We start from the raw sequence: 19495 nt of genomic DNA on the forward strand, positions 1-19495 counted from the left end.
CAATACTCTTCAAACTATTCCACAAAATAGAAACAGAAGGAACACTACCCAATTCCTTCTACGAAGCCACAATTACGCTGATACCAAAGCCACCAAAAGATCCAACAAAGAAAGAGAACTTCAGACCAATTTCCCTTATGAACATCGATGCAAAAATACTCAATAAAATTCTTGCCAACCGAATCCAAGAACACATCAAAACGATCATCCACCATGATCAAGTAGGCTTTATCCCGGGAATGCAGGGTTGGTTCAATATACGGAAATCCATCAATACAATCCACTACATAAACAAACTCAAAGAACAAAACCACATGGTCATTTCATTGGATGCTGAAAAAGCATTTGACAAAATTCAGCATCCCTTCATGCTTAAAGCCTTGGAGAGAACAGGAATTCAAGGCCCATACCTAAACATAGTAAAAGCAATATACAGCAAACCGGTAGCCAGCATCAAACTAAATGGAGAGAAACTTGAAGCAATCCCACTGAAATCAGGGACCAGACAAGGCTGCCCCCTTTCTCCTTATCTTTTCAATATTGTACTTGAGGTACTAGCTCGGGCAATTCGACAACATAAGGAGGTCAAAGGGATACAAATTGGAAAGGAAGAAGTCAAACTATCATTATTTGCAGACGACATGATCGTCTACCTAAGTGACCCAAAGAACTCCACTAGAGAGCTCCTACAGCTGATAAACAACTTCAGCAAAGTGGCAGGTTATAAAATCAACTCAAGCAAATCAGTGGCCTTCCTATACTCAAAGGATAAGCAGGCTGAGAAAGAAATTAGGGAAATGACCCCCTTCACAATAGCCACAAACAGTATAAAGTATCTTGGGGTGACTCTTACCAAACATGTGAAAGATCTGTATGACAAGAACTTCAAGACTCTGAAGAAGGAAATGGAAGAAGACCTCAAAAAATGGGAAAACCTCCCATGCTCATGGATCGGTAGAATCAATATAGTTAAAATGGCCATTTTGCCTAAAGCACTATACAGATTCAATGCAATACCCATCAAAATCCCAACTCAATTCTTCACAGAGTTAGAAAGAGCAATTATCAAATTCATCTGGAACAACAAAAAACCCAGGATAGCTAAAACTATTCTCAGCAACAAAAGAAAATCTGGGGGAATGAGTATCCCTGACCTCAAGCAATACTACAGAGCAATAGTGTTAAAAACTGCATGGTATTGGTACAATGACAGACAGGAGGATCAATGGAACAGGATTGAAGATCCAGAAATGAACCCACACACCTATGGCCACTTGATCCTCGACAAAGAGGCTGAAAACATCCAATGGAAAAAAGATAGCCTTTTCAACAAATGGTGCTGGTTCAACTGGAGGTCAGCATGCAGAAGAATGCGAATTGATCCATCCTTGTCTCCTTGTACTAAGCTCAAATCCAAATGGATCAAGGACCTCCACATAAAGCCAGACACTCTGAAGCTAATAGAAAAGAAACTGGGGAAGACCCTTGAGGACATCGGTACAGGGAGAAAGTTTCTGAACAGAACACCAATAGCGTATGCTCTAAGAGCAAGAATTAACAAATGGGACCTCATAAAATTACAAAGTTTCTGTAAGGCAAAGGACACCATCAAGAGGACAAATCGGCTACCAACAAATTGGGAAAAGATCTTCACCAATCCTACATCAGATAGAGGGCTAATATCCAATATATATAAAGAACTCAAGAAGTTAGACTCCAGAAAACCAAACAACCCTATTAAAAAATGGGGTACAGAGTTAAACAAAGAATTCTCACCTGAAGAACTTCGGATGGCGGAGAAGCATCTTAAAAAATGCTCAACTTCATTAGTCATTAGGGAAATGCAAATCAAAACAACCCTAAGATTTCATCTTACACCAGTCAGAATGGCTAAGATTAAAAATTCAGGAGACAGCAGGTGTTGGAGAGGGTGTGGAGAAAGAGGAACACTCCTCCATTGCTGGTGGGGTTGCAAATTGGTACAACCACTCTGGAAATCAGTCTGGCGGTTCCTCCGAAAACTGGGCACCTCACTTCCAGAAGATCCTGCTATACCACTCCTGGGCATATACCCAGAAGACTCCCCACCATGTAATAAGGATACATGTTCTACTATGTTCATAGCAGCCCTATTTATAATTGCCAGATGCTGGAAAGAACCCAGGTATCCCTCAACAGAAGAGTGGATGCAAAAAATGTGGTATATCTACACAATGGAGTACTATTCAGCCATTAGAAACAATGAATTCATGAAATTCTTAGGCAAATGGATGGAGCTAGAGAATATCATACTCATTGAGGTAACCCAGACTCAAAAGGTGAATCATGGTATGCACTCACTAATAAGTGGATATTAACCTAGAAAACTGGAATACCCAAAACATAATCCACACATCAAATGAGGTACAAGAAGAAAGGAGGAGTGGCCCCTGGTTCTGGAAAGACTCAGTGAAACAGTATTCAGCAAAACCAGAACGGGGAAGTGGGAAGGGGTGGATGGGAGGACAGGGGAAGAGAAGGGGGCTTACGGGACTTTCGGGGAGTGGGGGGGCTAGAAAAGGGGAAATCATTTGAAATGTAAATAAATTATATCGAATAAAAAAAATTAAAAAAAATTAAAAAAAAAATTCTTTGGAAAATCAGTTGTGTTGGATGGTGTTTTACTGGGACAAACACATGAAGGAATGTTTCATTTAAACAAGTTAAAGACCAAAGCAGACTGGTAAAGGAACATTCCATTGAAGCAGACACAGGAGTAAGGATGTTCTGCTAAAGCAAGCACGTGAAAGGACATGTGATGAAGGATTCTTTGCCAACAACATGCCTGTATTTGTCTGCCTTACATTGGGTAGTTGAGCTGCATTTGTCAGGACTCCACAGATAGAAACACCAAAAAAGCTTTGGGTGGTGTGCTGAGGCTTCTTGCTGCTTCCTTCCTCAGATCTGGCTGATTGGTGGAGTGATGTTAGCAAGACCTGTGGAGGACACTAGGTGTTTGAAGGGTTGTGAAAAAGACTCAACAGATCCTCCTAATGACTGGAGCCTAGGCTGAGGCCTGGCTGTCTCTTCTAGACAGTGCCACCGCTGCTGCTAACCCAACTCTACCAAACTTGACTGCTGGTGTATCCAGAAAGTGTTTGGGAGTGGATTGAGCCGCCGCTGATGACCTGTGAACTGAACTGCTGATTTCCTGACAACTCAGGATCTTCTCCAAAGAACGACGTCTAAACAGGTCCACTTCCCGGTATCCTTTCTTTTTTACAACCTGGTGGGTGGTGGGTCAGAAGGGAGGTTAAAGCATTTAAGAATCATCATTAAAAATAAGGTTTTAAAAAGTTTCAACATAGAGAAACGATGTCTCACGAAAAACAGAGACATCTCAAAAAAATTACAAACAGAGAAGGGGGAAGGGGGTCACTGCTCCAAAGACAAGAAGATCACTGCCCCAGGTCATCACACAGAGCAGGGGGCCTTTACAGAAACCAAAGTTTTACTGGATGGAGCCGGTTAAAACATTTCCCATAAAAGTCTTACAAGGTGGAGGAGAGGAGATAAAGATATTTTAATTCCTTGTCCTAAATACACATTTTATAGTATTTGATAGGAAAGAACTATGTTTGATATTTCTTACATCCCAGTCCCAAAGGATGTGGCCTGACATTCAACCCCTTTCTAGACGAACCATAGTCCTTCTTATTTCCCTTTCTTTAGGGCTTTCCTTGCCTGCGGGACCTCTGACAGAGCTCCCCACGAGGTTCCTGTCTTCTGCTAGCTGCCTGGCCTCTTGTGTCCTTCATCCCTTCCTTCCCTCAACCCCAGCTACTCAGTGATCCACACCTCAACTTCCTACCCAGTACCCAGGCTCCTGGTGTTCTGGACTCCAGCTCGCCCACCCCAGCGCTAACATCTGTCTTCACCCAAATTGGAGCCTCTAGGACAGCCCCATGCACCCACGCCATACATAGATCTGGCCCCCAACGGCCCTCCCCTCCCCCAGCCCGCATGCGCAGTACCCCTCCCCCCCCCCCACATATACACACACACCCTGGTCAGGCTCCGAGGTCCCGCAGACCGCCTGACAGGAGGCCAGGATGGTGCCCGGCCGCAGCAGGCCAAGACCAGACGGGCCTCGCCTGATCTACGTGACCCGCTTCGCCTCGCACCGCCATGGCGTGTGGCAGTTGAGGGGCCTCCGAGGTTTCGGTCGTCGAGGCCCAGGGCTCGGGGCCCGCTGTGCCCTCGAGCAAGCAGCGGCGGAGCCCGGGACCCCGGACGGAGAGCGGCCCCCCGGCTCACAGGCCGGGGTCACCGACACCCCGGATCCCGCCGCTCTGCAGCGGAGGTCGAGAGCTCTGCCCAGGGCCCGGGAGCAAGCAGCAGCGCGAGCAGGTGGCGCGGCCGCGGGAGGGACCGTGTCGGCGGCCTGCGGCTGACTGGGCAGCTCCCGGCGCCATCTTGTGCGCGCGGCTTCCGTCAGCCAGGCCTCGTGTCAGTCAGCCTTTGTGTCTGTCTTCGTGTCAACCTTCCTGTTGGTCTTTGTCTCAACCTTTGCGTCTGCCAGTCTTTCTGTCAGCCGCCCATGCTTTTAATCCCAATACTAAGGAGGCAGAGTCAGGCAGATCCATGAGTTTGAGGCCAGCCTGGTCTACAGCGCAAGTTCCAGGAAAGCCAGGACTACACAGAGAAACGACATCTTAAACGAACAAAACTATTCACCATAGATTTTGCATAAATCTAGGTAACTTTATTCCCTGATATTTACTCTTTTTTATTGTAAGTGGGGTTCCTTACTACATAATGCCCTAGTAATAATATGTGCTGCCTATCACTTAAAATCTTAGCAAGGATGAGTTTATGTGTGTTTTGAAGAGGTTTGCAAAAAAATCACATACTTCATCCTTCACAGCCAAGGTTAGATATTGCAGTCATCTCAAAATGCTCATCTTTGAGGGCCCAGACTTCTACCTATTGTTTTCAAAGCAACTTTACTGAGATTTCATTAACAGTGCATCCAATTCACCCAGTTATGGTACACAAGTTAATGGTTCTTAAGTCTCCTCAGAGCTGTGGAACCATCCTTACCATCATTTTAGCATAACAGTAATATCACAGAGCAATGCTGTACCCCTTGGCAGGCATCATGGCCCCTCACCATCACCTCTTCGGCCCACCCACTAATCTTAGCCCTATGCAAGAACTAGTCTGCATTGTCTCCATAGATCTGTTCTGGACATACCTAGATGGAATCTATACGTGGGTGTCTTCCTCGGGCCCATCCCTTTTTCATGTTAATTTTGGATCCTATTAAGTCACTGACCAAGTCACTAACTGACTAATGTAGTTAGCTCCATCTCTGATTCTCATAATTCTCATATATTTTCCAGGTGTATGTTGTTTGTGGGTTTTTTGTTTTTAAGACGGGATCTGTGTATCTTCAGCTGGCCTGGAACTCAGTGTGTAGCCAAGGCTGACCTGGAACTCAGAGATCATCTACCTGTCTCTGCCTCCCAAGTGCTGAGATTAAAGATTTGTACCACCAACCCCAGCTGGCATATACCATTTGCAAACAGGGATAATCTTATTTCCCTTTCATTCATTCTATATCTGCCATAATCCTTTTGTCTAATTATACTGGCTAATACCTCTAGTGCAAGGTGGATGGTGTAGAGATAACAGGCACCTTACCTTGTTCTTATTCTTAGGAGATACGCCTCTGGTGTTTCACCATTAGTTTTAGGACTAGGACTATATATTTAGAATATTAAAAAATGTCTCTTTTTATTTTCTTCAGTATTTTTTATTATGAGCAGGCTTTACATTTGGCAAAGGCTTGCTATGATCTATGAAGATGTTTTTCTTGGAATTAGTAATGTATAGTCTGATATAAATAGGTTTCTTGTAATCAACATTGCAGTGTTGAAATGATTTTCTCTTGCTTGTGTTGTATTGTTTTTTAATAGAATGGCAGCTTTCATAATGAGTTGCTTAGAATTTTTTATTGATGTTCATGAGATATAGTGACTTGTACTTTCTTTTTCTTTGTGTTTCTTTACTTGATTTAGATTTTTGTAGTTACACTTATTTCATAAAAGTAATTGAGAATTTCCCCTTCCTTCTCTGTGCTCAAGAATAACTTATGGAACATTGATGCTACGCAGCCTAGAAGGTTTTGTAAAACTCTCCTGCAGACCATCCAGACCTCAGGTCTGTGGAGTAATTTCTTAATAACACTCTCTGTTCTGTAGAGACTAGTCTGTTTACACCTTCTGAGAGGTCAGTTTGGGCAGCGTGCACTTCCTTAGCAATTACAACTTCATCTTAAGCTTTTTTTCTAGTTTCTTCCCCATTAATTCCAATTTCTTAGCCATATTCTTTCCTCTGCTTTCTTTTAATGTACTTTTTCTTTTCATGCTAAAAATTTGGCATTTATTTCTTAATAATTTTATGTAATAGCAATGGGATTTTAACTGGAATTTCTCCATGACTGGTGAGTTAAGCAGCTTTTCATAGTTACTGGTGATTTCTATTTCCTCCTTCCTGAATTCTCTATTCCTTTCATCAGTTCTTTTTTGAGGAGGGGGGGGGTTCTGGTCAGTTTTTCTTAGTTCTTATTCATCTCTCAGATGTGTAGCTCTGATTTCCTCTATTCTGTGGGCTTTCTCTTTACCCAACTGTTCCCTTTGTTACACAGAAGATTTTTTTTATTTCACAAGATCCCATTTGTCAATTGTTGGCCTTATTTCCTTGGAAACTGGGGTCCTCTCAGGACTTGCCAATACCTATATCTTGAAAGTATTTTCTCTACTTTTTCCAATTTCAGATCTTACATTAAGGTCTTCCTTTCCCCACCACCAATTTTGAGTTGATTTTCGTTCGGGGTGAGAAATGGAGAGTATTTTCTTTCTTGTACACGTAATTATCCAGCTTCCCCAGAACCATTTGTAGATGAGGGATTCATTTCTCCAATAATGTTTTTTCTATCTTTGTCAAAACTTAGTGGCTACCTGTGTTGGTTTCTATCTAGACTTCCTATTCTGTTCCATGGTTTGACATGTCTTCAGTCTGTGCTGCTTCTGTTACTGTGGCCATCATGTGACTTTGACCTAATGTTGGACATATTGATCCTATCAGCATTATTCTTTTGTTCAGGATTGCTTTGATTCTTCTGACTACTTTGTGCTTTCAAATGAGTTTTAATATTATTTTCTACTTCTGTGAAGAATATCATTGGAATTTTTAACAGGGTTGTGTTGAATATGTAGATTAGAAATCAGGCATTTCATTTACTTTTTAAAATCAGGAAGTATTTAGTATGATGAATTTTTAAAACACATTTAGAACCTCCCACACATCTCAATATGTAATACTCCACTGTCAATTGTATTTATTCATATCACACCGACACTGCTTAACATTTTAGAGGTTCTAAATCCTGGGATCTTCATATTCTTTAGTTTTATTATCCTTTCTAGTTTTATTGCATTGCAGTCAGAAAATTATATTCCTATGTCTCTGTCTTACATGTTATTAGGGCTTCCTTTGTAACTCATTTCATGACCTTTCCCCACTCCCTTGTTTCAGAAACCATGCAGAAAGACTTTTCCTCCAGAAGTCTGATCCTCTTTTATCTGAGTCTGTTTGATTCCAACTGCTTGCTTGGTACACTGCGTGGGATTTGGTTCTTTAAATTACATACTCAAAACGTCCCTGCACTTCATGTTCTAATCTGCCTTCTTATTTATTTATTTAGTATTTTCAGATACAGGATGGATCTAATTTAGCTTTGTAGCTGATAAGAGGCTGGAAACCAGCTTCAAGGCAGTAGCCATAGTCCTGTAGAAATGGAAAGGCCAGAATTAAAGCAGTGGAGGCAAATGGGCAGAGCTGATAACTGACTGGAGGAGAGAAGGAAGAGCTGAGGCTAAGTCTGCCGTATCTATACTGGGCACTGTGTGAACAGCAAAGCTGTTAACTCCCATGACCTCCTTGCAGAGCTTGTAAGACCAGAAATGCAGTCAAGGGTAGGCTGCCCTGAGACACACAGACAGACATGCACCTAATCTAAGCCAAAGAGGCTATATTTGATATTAAATAGATATTTATTAAATCTATGGTGAATTAAAATGACTCAGTCATCCATTTAACAGCATTTACCATCTACCATGGTATAAACCTTAGATCAAATGCTAATGGCAAGATGTCTCAGGTGACTGACTATTCTGTACTCAAAGGACTTCCATGTGAGTAATGGGCATGCCAGTCAGCAGCCGTGAGTGCTATAGAGACCTGAGAACAACTGATAACAAGCCCAGGGACAGGAGGAGGCAGGACAGGAAAGCAAAAGAACAAAGATAGAGAAATGTCTGCTGGGATGGGAGAGATTATCAGGACCTCTGGCTTGGAAGTCAGAAAGACAACCAGGGCTCTGTTAATTACCAGAAATATACTGTTGCCCATTTTAGTTATCCAGTCTGATTCTTAGCTTTATCACCTCTCAAGGGGGTGTGTGATGGTTTCTGCCTCCGGGGGTGGGGGTGGGGTGCTGTGAAGAATAAATGAAGTAGCAACTGCGGAGCACCTAACGTGGTGTTGGCATGGCACTCAGTAAATGTTGGCACGTGAAGCCCAGATGGCTTAAAGGAACAAGAATGGCTAGCAAGGTGTACTAACACTTACTGAATGAATGCAAAACACGTTTTTGATTAAATCATAGTGTTATTTTCTCGATTACCAGGTAGAAACATGACTTTTAATGCTTAATTAGTTGGCCAATTAGATTTACGTATATTATAATCACAATTCCAAGATGCCAATACAGTAAAAGCCTTATCCCAATATTTTTAACCTTAGGAAACACACAGGAAAACTCCATAAGCCATGATTCATCTCCTCCTGCCAGGACCCCTTCTGTGCCTGTGCCCTTCCTCTGCAACTCCTAGCTCTGCCCCCTGTTTTTGTCCAATCACAGATCCTCTCTGCCCTGATGTATTGTTACAGGAAATTTCCTGAAACATCTATAACCCTAAAGGTGTTTTAATTGGTGGGATGATGTTACCAGAGACAGATGCCTTGTGAAAGTTAGGTTGGAAAGCCATCCTAAGATGTTCTGGTGTTTTGAAAGCCAAGAGACAAGCGTCAGGCAAATCTAACATTTCAAGCAAGGTTAATAATAGGTGGGGCTCATTTCTTCCTGAGCTTAGGAGATAGAACCATATGTTGCAAATAAAGATGAAGAATTCTATTATGGAGTTGTATGAATGGATTCTTAGGAAATGGTGACTAATTTAGGGATAACAGAGTTAGGAAAACTTCATGGTAGAGAAACCTACTTGAGATTTTCCACATGAGGCTGAAATAAGGACAGATTACAGGTGGGAAAATGTATGAGCAAACTGTTGAGGAGAGATGATGATTGCGGTGACCAGAAAGAGCTACAGGTACAGCTCGATAGGGTCAGAGCATGGGTGACAAGAACCAAGAGATCTTAAACATGAATCGGGACTAAATCCCTAGCGTGCCAGACGTTGGTGCCCGGTCACAGTGCAGGCAGAAAGACTTTTTGTGTACATGCATTAAACTTGTATTTTTAGATAGACTTCCTGGCTCCCATCTTAAGGTAGGGAGTGCGGGCACAGAGCGGGTAAGGCTCTGAGTAGGACCAGTGGGAGGATGAGCGCACCGCCCTCCCTTGGGGCAGGTGAGCAGGAGCGGAGCTTCTCAAGCTCTCTTCTCCTGCGTGCTGGCCTACTTAGCAGATCTACTCCAGCAGGCACCTCTCGCCTCTTAGCTACATTTCCTTAGAAAACTGTTTGTGTGCTCATTTCTTTTTTTATTTTTGTTTTTGAATTTGTTTTTGTTTTGTTTGTTTTTGTTTTTCAAGACAGGGTTTCTCCGTGTAACCCTGGCTGCCCTGGAACTCATTCTCTAGACCAGGCTGGCCTTGAACTCAGAAATCTGCCTGCCTCTGCCTTCCAAGTGCTGGGATTAAAGGTGGGGCCACCACTGCCCGGCTTGTGTGCAGGTTTCTAAAAGAGAAATTAATTACAAACTAATAATGACAAAGTGATGGCAAGAAAGTGCTCAGTTGTAATAAATAGGTTTCTTGTTAGAAAGTATCTGTGTCATGAAGGGAAAGCAGCACATCTTGACAATCTCTAAGTGACATGGACAGACTCAGACTTCCTCTGTGCTTGGAAAATTGGAAGAGTTAGCGAGGGAATGAGTGCCTCACAATGTGACTTAGTGAAGTCCCTTCACCCCGGGTCTGGGCCTCACCAGAATCGGTGGCATGTCCCTGGCAAGTTGGCAAATGCCATTTGGGAACACATCTTAGTTAATTCAACAAATGTAATGGATTATTTACCTAGTATCTACAAAATAGAAACTGGATTGCCAGAGAGGAAAACACATCTCTCAAGAAAACTGTGAATGTCTGTAACAACCAGCATAGTTTGTAAGATCCAAGAATGTTCTCTGGAAAGCTAACTGTTGCCTGTGCAAAGGAAACCCAGGTGTCGAGAGCAGTATGTCGAGAATGAAGTAAGGAGAGTCACGGCAGGCGTGCTAGAGAGGGGGAAAGCAGGTAGAAAGGGCTGCAGTGGGCAAACGCTTAGTGTTGTTTCTACATACTATTAGCTGAGCAGTAAAGTGGTATCACCTGGTGATCAGAAATCCAACTCCTAATATTAATTACAGCCTCCAAAGAGTTTACAAGATGCAGCTATGGCCTCTGGTTTCAGGATAATGTTTTCAAAAATATGTACTAACATCAATATCTTTACTTTTAAAAAAAGGTTTAGACCAGAAAAATGCAGCTGAAGAGTTTGATTTCCCCATGCCACTGAATGAAGCCTCCAAACTAATGAAGGAGAGGAAAAAGGTGTGTTGTATAAAGAAAAACTAATCATGTTTAAATGTTAGGCCTTCCTCTATATATACAATGTGTGAAACTGTTCAAGACAGTGAAAGCAATTCCATCTTCTGAATAATTTAATTTTCTGAAATGAGAAAATAGAAATACCTTGGAAGAAATGGAACTGAGCTTGGAAATATTTAATAACTATGAAGAATAGTCCTGGTATTTGAATGTATAAACTACATTTTAATCAAATATAACCTGCCAGGAGATATTTCAAAGCATAACCTATATTCCACAGAGTGCACCTAACTGCTGTATAGAAAGAAAATCAAAGACGTCATAGGAAAGAATCCATCTGCATTGGTGTCATGTTGCTCTTTCCAGGGCAAAGAACGTATGTGACTTTTTAGCCAGAAAGATGACAGAGATGAACTTTATTGCTGAACCCTCTCACCACTTGTTGCCAAATGTCATGGTAACGCAGGCATTTTAGCGACTGAGCAAATCTGTGACTGCTGTTGTACTTTAAAGAATTTATTTTTTGAGCATGACACATAAATTCGTGCTTGTTTGGTGTATAGACCATATACGGTCTAAAAGAGCACTCGGAGTACTCTACCCTATACCAGATATTTCTGAAGTAAACAGCAGTCTTCCACTGCACTACGATCTGCTTCCTTCTGAGGGGAAAAGAGCCGTGACCAGTGCTTACCTCTAACTGTCATGTGCCTCACACAAGGGTGAGTGACTTACATTCACCGCATACACTCTTCATCCCATTCTTCAATACGCAAAGATGTTTCTATGTAACATTTAAATGCTGGTCAAATGACAAAAGTGCTAAGTAGCAAAAAAAATGATTTTGAGTCTAGGTGTAGCTACTTAATTTTATAGGTTTTTTTTTTCTTTTCTAGCATATTCATAATCTCTAGTAAGTTTTTCTGGCTATCTCCAAGGAGAAACAGTTAATTCTTACCTATATATAAAAATATATTACAATATAATATATATAAATAATATGTATTAATATTAAGATTAAAATATAATTAGTATATATTAATAGATAATATATATTACAAACAAAACTCTGCTCAGCATAAGCAGAGGAAAAGAAATGATTTTTAGCGCCTTTGGAAATTGAATGCAACAGGCCCACTTAGTAAGACTTTGCAGACTGAGTCTTCTTTTCTGGAAGGCAACATCATTCAGGACAGCTAATAGAAACATTGTAAAAAGAGAACGTGGGAAAACTGAAAGAGAAGTTTGCGATAAGGCAGTGAGGAGTCACAGAGTCACTGAGTCACCACCTTTGTGACAGTTCCTTCACCTGATGCTGGCCACCACCCAGCCCAGCAGGGTGGCTCCTCCCAGTGGTGCCCTCCCTCCCCAGCATTCCCTCCTGTGCTTTTCTTTTTAAGGCCTCCGTGTGGAACAAAGTACACCAAGTCATTTCCAGAATGATTGCAGAAAACGAAAAGTACAGACAGAGACTGGAGCGCCAACATTTCTCCAGTGAAGTAAGTCAACGCATGTCACAGCTTATTAAAGAGTATATATTAGCTTTGTAGCTAACCGTGGATTGCATTAGATTTCCTTTTGTTGTTGTTGTTGTTGTTTTGTTTTTTCAAGACAAGGTTTCTCTGTGTAGCCCTGGCTGTCCTGGAACTCACTTTGTAGACCAGGCTGGCCTTGAACTCAGAAATCCGCCTGCCTCTGCCTCCCAAGTGCTGGGATTAAAGGCATGCGCCACCAGGCTTGCATTAGATTTCCTAACGGCCAGTATTAAAGTACAGGACAGTTAAAGCATACAGCCATGCCCTGGCAGGGGTGCAGAGCAGCCCCTGTGCGCATGCAGCCGTAAGGGTGCAGAGGGCAAGCACTGGCTGGATGTTCCTGAGCAAAGAACATGTATATCCGTTAAATACATATTTGAAGGTCAGTCTTTAAACACAAATTACAAAGTGCTCATAGTGGTGAGGAACATATTAGTTGTATTATAAAACTACACTAGGCTGGAGAGATGGCTCAGCGGTTAAGAGCACTGACTGCTCTTCCAGAGCTCCTGAGTTCAAATGCCGGCACCCACATGGTGGCTCACAACCATCCATAAAGAGATCTGACGCCCTCTTCTGGTGTCTGAAGACAGCTACAGTGTACCTACATATAATAAATAAATAAATCTTTAAAAAAAAAATAAATGTACACATTCCATTTTAGTCATTTCCTGTCCAGGGGGGCTGCATTCCAGCGTTCCTCATTTCACGAAGTCCACATTCCCAGAAAACACATCACAAATTGAATGTTACCCTAAAGCTGCACCAGTGTTTACTAACTGATAGTGTGGAGAGTCACAGCTTTTCAGACTGGCAATCTGGCTCAGCAGGTAAAGAAGCTTGCCAAGAAGCCCGCCGGTCTGAGGTCAGTCCCCAGGAACCACGTGTGAAAGGTGGAAGCCAGCACAGGTGGGCCTCTGACCTCCATTCCATGTTGCCCTCCTCTTGTGTGTGCAAGGACACATGCATGTGTGCGAGTACACACTCACGCGCGTGCACACACACACTCACACTCACAAGGTAAATAAGGTGATTTAGTTTTTAGTTTTTGTTTTTTTCCAAGACAGGGTTTCTCTATGTAGCCCTGGCTGTCCTGGAACTCACTCTGTAGACCAGGCTGGCCTCGAACTCAGAAATCCGCCTGCCTCTGCCTCCCAGAGTGCTGGGATTACAGGCGTGCGCCACCACTGCCCTAATAAGGTGATTTTGAGCATTATAAAAAAAGAAATTCGTGGCTTTCAGAATATTCAGTGGCACAAAATTAACATTACTAATAATAAATTGGATGAAAATGGTTGTTTCTATCCCTTCACATGTGTGTCCTACTATAGAATATGCCCTGTCACGGTGAGTGTGCCCTACTATACGCTCTGTTGCAGTGAGTGCTTCTGTGAAGTCTCTGTACTTAATGACAACATCTGAGTCATTATGCTTACAGCAGTTGATTTTGAGAAGAATGTGTTAATAAGGTAGCAAGATGTTTTGTAGGCAGTACAGCACTGGGTAAAGGTCTCTAGTACGGCGAGCAGCCACAGCAAGGTTCACTAGGAATGCATTGCCTGCAGTGGCAGCCTGCGGACCCCTGTGCAGCCTCACGATGCAGCAGTCACTCTGCTGGTCCAACACGGATGAGGTGCATGCTGGGAGAGGGAACACAGTCGAAGCTTCTTAAAGAAAAGTGTGTCTGAAGGGTATGAGCAGAGAGCCTGGCTGTCTACTCAGCTTGTAACCTTGGCATGCTGGAGTACTCTGAACCCCAGCCTTCTATGAATCCAAAATAATCTGCTAGAAATTATTTGCTATATTAATATGCTAGGCTTTCAAAATAACATAAATGGTTTCTTTGAAATTTGTTATTTTACCTTAACTTTTGAACTAGATTATATAACTCTTTAGCGAATATGTTTCAAAAATGTAATACAATTTGTATTTCTTAGTATGTATCTGTTGACAAAAGTAAGTATTACAGATCAACTTGAACTTCCCTTATGTTGTTCCTAGATTCCAGTTTCTACAAGATGAATGTGAATCATCCTGCCCTCTCTGGTGAGAGTCCTCTGAGATCCCTGAAGAGACCTTCCCCGCCCGGTGTGCACTGCTCCCTCTCACCTTCCCTGTGGCCTCGTCATCACCTCCACCTTCTCCATCCTCAACCCAGGGCTCGGCACACAATACACCTCATTAAATATGATTTTAATTTAAATCTTCACTTAGGCCCCATCTCTGTCATTCCCTAGAAGCTACTGTTTGTGTGATCCGTGTGTGTGTGTGTGTGTGTGTGTGTGTGTGTGTATGTGTGTGTGTGTGTTCTGTGTATGTGTGTGTGTGTGCGCGCACGCGTGCGTTCTGTATGAGTGTATGTGTGTGTGTGCGCGTGCGCAGTATATCACATATATAAGTATATACATGTACACATATGAGTGTGTGGCTTTTCATCTTTTACACATGTCTCTGCTAGTATATCACATATATAAGTATATACATGTACACATATGAGTGTGTGGCTTTTCATCTTTTACACATGTCTCTGCTCTGCTTCCTGGTCCTTCTCGGGGACCATGCTGTCACATGTATTCCGGCCTCATTGCTCTCTGACAAGCTGCAGTCTGTGTCATGCTTCTCCTCTGTGTCTCTCGCTGCGTCTTCTATTCATTTTTAAGCCATCCTTTCTGCTGCCCTAAGAGTAACCACGCCTATTTCTCCCTTCACATAGCTCATGGTTTTATAGCCTTAGCTACCGTTTCTAACCTACCCACGACCTCTGATATTTTCAACTATTCCATAGATACTTTCATAGTCTGTTTTGCACTAAGCATATGTTCTCTTTCCCTTTCTCTTTGCATCCCCTGGTTTCTCAGCCACCTGGCCCCATCCCACATGGAGGGCGATCTCCTCCGGTTTTCTGAGACTGGAGGAGTACTAGAGGGAAGGCAGGCTGAGGAAGACAAGCAGACTTTTGTAGACCAGAGCAGTGTAAGGAAAGGCTATTTTATTTTTTATTTTTAAATATTGAAATTTTTAATGTGAAAAAGACTAAGCCAACTTTTTAAAACAAACATTCCATAATAATATGGCACTGCTTCCATAATTAATGCCCATAAAATGCCATCAGTATAAAAATCTAAGCAAATCTCAAAGATAGTCTATTACTAATTAGAACATCATGTAATTTTGATTTTAACAAGAGGCTTAACAGGTAAGAGAAGCAGCATATGACATATGCTCAAGTATCCAATGAGAGTTTACAAATTTTAAACATTCTCTACTTTTATATCGGGTTTCTTGTGAATGGCTAAATTTTAGGCTCTATTTTTTTTTTCAGTAAAATGCCTATTCAACAGGCCAGTTGGACAAACTCATCCACCCAAATCACATCCTAGAGTATGGAAGTGAGCTAAGAACATGATTCAGATGAGTAAGCTCTACTCTTCTTCCTCGTCTGTGTCATCAGGCTGCAGAGGACACGCCTCTCTTGGCTTTTCCTGAGCCACTGCTTCCGGCTTCTTCAGGAGTCAGGTTCTCTTTTTCAGACGTTTAGGGAGAGCCTGAAGAATTCTCCAATGCATTTTTGCCCTTGGGAGTCGGGTGCACACAGCGGGTTCCTTTCTGCAGGCTTAGTTTCAGCTTTTCTCAACCAACTTGAGGAAGAAGTGGCGACAGAGGTGGGGACGCCAAGCACCTTCCTGGGACTGGGGAAGCCACTCTTCTGTGGGCTCCTGGGACGTGCTGTGCTGCAGTCCACACCATGTCCACACAGGAAGAGACCGCCCCACTGCAGATGTCTCAACTGGACAAGAGCCTGAGGGTGACTTTTGGACAAGAACATGAAGCGTAGCGGCAGTGAGAGGTCCGCACAACGCTGTGGGGATGCAACTGCAGAGTCCTCAGGAGGCGGCAATGTCGGGACAGTTCGCGGGTCTGTTTCCTTCCAAGCTTCAGCTTCACGCCTTCAGGAGACTCAACAACCTTGGTTTTGTGATTGTATGTTCTTTAAATGACTAGTAAATCCACGTGTTTCCTGTTGAAGTACACATTCACCCATACAAATGCCCTAGGCCTTTCATATAAGAGCCACAGTTTCCCCACACACAGGCTTACCCAACTTCTTTGGACAATGCTAAGTAAAGTTTTATTACTTAAAAAAAAGTTTCACATTGCTATATCCCTCAATAAAGTTTCAAGTGTTAGTTTACACAAGTTAAATCTATTGCAGAATGGAAAATGGGTATAAACCTAACTGCATAAAATGTTAAGGAGAGTGTGGACAGAGATTTCAGCCGTGTTTGATGCTTGTGTGAGCTGCAGACTCTTCGTGGAAGCAAAGCCCATTTTATCAGATCTGTCAGTGTGCTCACTCCACTGTCTGAGTGTCACGCTGGAGACAACATGTCCCCCTGTTCTAGAACCACGCAGCTCTAAAGACTTCCATGGTCACGAATGTTCTACATGTTTTATTAACAATTTCTGGTGAAAAATGTCTGTTTTGTTGAAAGAAGAGAAATACAACGTGAATTTTCTTCTTAAATATTGCACAGCAGGTGTGATACCCTGACTTGTTCACCATTTTGGATTCTTATCAGGATCTGATGCCCTCTTCAGAAGAAGCCGAGACTTCACAATCCCAAGTCAGAGGCATAGTTATGGGAGCTGTGGACATAAGATTTTCACATTTTCATCTTCATCTTGTCCCCTTCAGTCTTCCACTGGTCTGTGCTAGAGAGGAATATTCACACAGCAATTTTAACCTTGATTTGTCTTTTTCTTTGCTTAAATCAAAGTTTTATTTTAACCCAGTAGTCTGTTCTTATGGCAGTGCATTCTAAGAAATGTACTATGGATGATTCTGCCATCTTGTGAGTGTCATAGAGTGTCACACACAGCTAAGTGGCTGAGTCATCACTGAGTATGGCTCCCACTGCAGAAAGGGTGACCATAAATGCAAGGCACGAGAGCCTGCTGCCGTGTAATAGGACATTCTGCTTTAAACAAATCACTTTCCTATAAATAAAGGTAATGTACACTAGTGCTGAAAACAGAGTATTATGACTAGATAAAGCAATAACATTATCATTAAATATCATGGGCCTTTGTGTGCTGCTGGGCAGGCAAACTGAGCACTGCCACTGAGCGTGTGTCCCAACACTGTCCCACACAAGTCCCTTTAGTGTGACTGGTGGTACAGAAAACTTGCCCTGCACCACCATAAGCAGAGGAGCAGTGCATTGTGGTAGATTACCGTGGCATCCCTGCTGTGCGGCTAATGACCAAAGTGGTGTAATATGACCTGTGATTATATTTTCAATATTTGTTTGAGTTCTCCAGATACATTTTATACCTAAGTGTGCAGTATAAGGAGAGGAGAGAGCTTGTGGTTTCAATGAAAAGTTTGGCAATTATAGAATAGAGAAGAAATAGCCCCCAAACAAATAATTACCCAACCATGTATTCTGGGCTACCCAAATAGTTTAAGGTGTGTCATGAGGAAAAACAACAGATTTTTTTCAGTATAGGAACTAATTAAAGATCAGGATATTTTCATGTCTGATGCAACCTGAAAAAAAAATTGGGAAAATCTGGGCTCATCTCAGAATCTGTGTACTAGCTTATACAAAGGTGGAATGATGCTTTTGAGAGTAGGCGGTGAGGTCTGGGGGTGGAGAGACACCACTCTGGAGCACTGTTACTCCAAGAGGAGATGAGGCAGGAGCGCTACTGCGGTGACAGAAGTTTCTAAGTTGGCCATGCATCTATCGGAGCTGTGGAACTAGCCTTTCACATTTGTTCCCCAAGGGACATAATAACCAATGCTACACTGTGAAGCAACTACTGCACCTCTGAGAGGCCATTCTTTCCAACAGGCTCTTCCTATCAGTGACTGAGTTATCACAAAGATATTGAGACAGGCACAGTTCAGGGAGCTGGACCTCAAAGACTGCCCACTTCCTTTGCTGAAAAACCTTTCACAGCTGAGCCAGAGAATGTCTAAGATGTTCCTTAGCCACCTTCCTCCTTCCCCTCCATTCCCTATCAGTACCAGTCATCCATGGTGGTCTAATGTTGGAGGTACACAATTCAACCGTGTATACTAGAGTGGAGCTGGCTCTGCTGTGCCAAAGCTAGGCCCCAGTCGAGAAAATCAGAGGCTCTAAGGGTGTGATGATGATGATGTTGCTGCATATTCCTCTGGGCTCTCAGAGTCTGCACAAGTGATCAACTCTTGACCTGTGCCAGAAAGCAGCATGTTTCCAGTGAAGAGAAAAAGTAGATGTACCTTTTCCAATCCCTGCTCAGAACATGAAAACTAAAACCTTTGGCCATGGCATATATGACAGAAATAGACTAGTGTCTTAGTTACTGTTTTATTGTCGTGAAGATACACTGACTAAGGCAGCTGTTACAAAAGAAACCATTTAATTGGGGCTTGCTTATAATTTCAGAGGGCTAGGTCCTCCAGTCAGAAAACATGGGCAACAGGCAGGCAGGCAAAGGCTGAGAGTTTTACATCCTGATCCACAGGCAGCAGGCACAGAGAGGGAGAGGGAGAGGGAGAGGGGGAGGGGGAGGGGGAGGGGGAGGGGGAGGGGGAGGGGGAGGGGGAGGGGGAGGGGGAGGGGGAGGGGGAGGGGGAGGGGGAGGGGGAGGGGGAGGGGGAGGGGGAGGGGGAGGGGGAGGGGGAGGGGGAGGGGAGGGGGGGGAGGGGGAGGGGGAGGGAGAGGGAGAGGGAGAGGGAGAGGGAGAGGGAGAGGGAGAGAGGGGGAGGGGGAGAGGGAGGGAGAGGGAGAGGGAGAGGGAGAGGGAGAGGGAGGGAGAGGGAGAGGGAGAGGGAGAGGGGGAGGGGGAGGGGGAGAGGGGGAGAGGGGGAGAGGGGGAGAGGGGGAGGGGGGGAGGGGGAGAGGGAGAGGGAGACTGTGAAAGGAAGAGGGGAACAGGGATAGAGGGGAAGAGGGGGAGAGGGGAGGAGAGGGAGAGGGAGAGATGGGGAGAGGGGAAGAGGGGGAGGGGGAGAGGGAGAGGAGGAGAGGGGGAGAGGGAAAGAGGGGGATCGGAGAGAGGGGGAGAGGGAGAGGAGGAAAGGGGGAGAGGG

At 43.5% G+C, this 19495-nt stretch overlaps 1 protein-coding gene and 1 pseudogene across 1 annotated transcript; one reads left to right on the forward strand and one right to left on the reverse strand.

The window, feature by feature from the left end:
• Positions 1-4091: 4091 nt before the first annotated feature.
• C10H5orf47 (chromosome 10 C5orf47 homolog) lies at positions 4092-14433 on the forward strand. Its single transcript, XM_052197894.1, has 4 exons — positions 4092-4389; positions 10794-10879; positions 12277-12375; positions 14413-14433. The coding sequence occupies exons 1-4, from the start codon at positions 4092-4094 to the stop codon at positions 14431-14433; spliced, it is 504 nt and encodes a 167-aa protein (XP_052053854.1).
• Positions 14434-15833: 1400 nt separating this feature from the next.
• On the reverse strand, positions 15834-16158 carry LOC127695487 (PCNA-associated factor-like; annotated as a pseudogene).
• Positions 16159-19495: the final 3337 nt, after the last annotated feature.

Source organism: Apodemus sylvaticus, chromosome 10, assembly GCF_947179515.1.
Source record: "Apodemus sylvaticus chromosome 10, mApoSyl1.1, whole genome shotgun sequence".
NCBI lineage: Eukaryota > Metazoa > Chordata > Mammalia > Rodentia > Muridae > Apodemus > Apodemus sylvaticus.

Excerpts from the sequence above, each read along its gene's own strand:
- C10H5orf47 (XM_052197894.1), top strand. The coding sequence starts at position 4,092 with ATGGTGCCCGGCCGCAGCAGGCCAAGACCAGACGGGCCTCGCCTGATC. Across the intron at positions 4,390-10,793 it reads GCAAGCAGCAGCGCGAGCAG|GTTTAGACCAGAAAAATGCA; the intron begins GTGGCGCGGCCG and ends TTTTAAAAAAAG. Across the intron at positions 12,376-14,412 it reads GCCAACATTTCTCCAGTGAA|ATTCCAGTTTCTACAAGATG; the intron begins GTAAGTCAACGC and ends TGTTGTTCCTAG.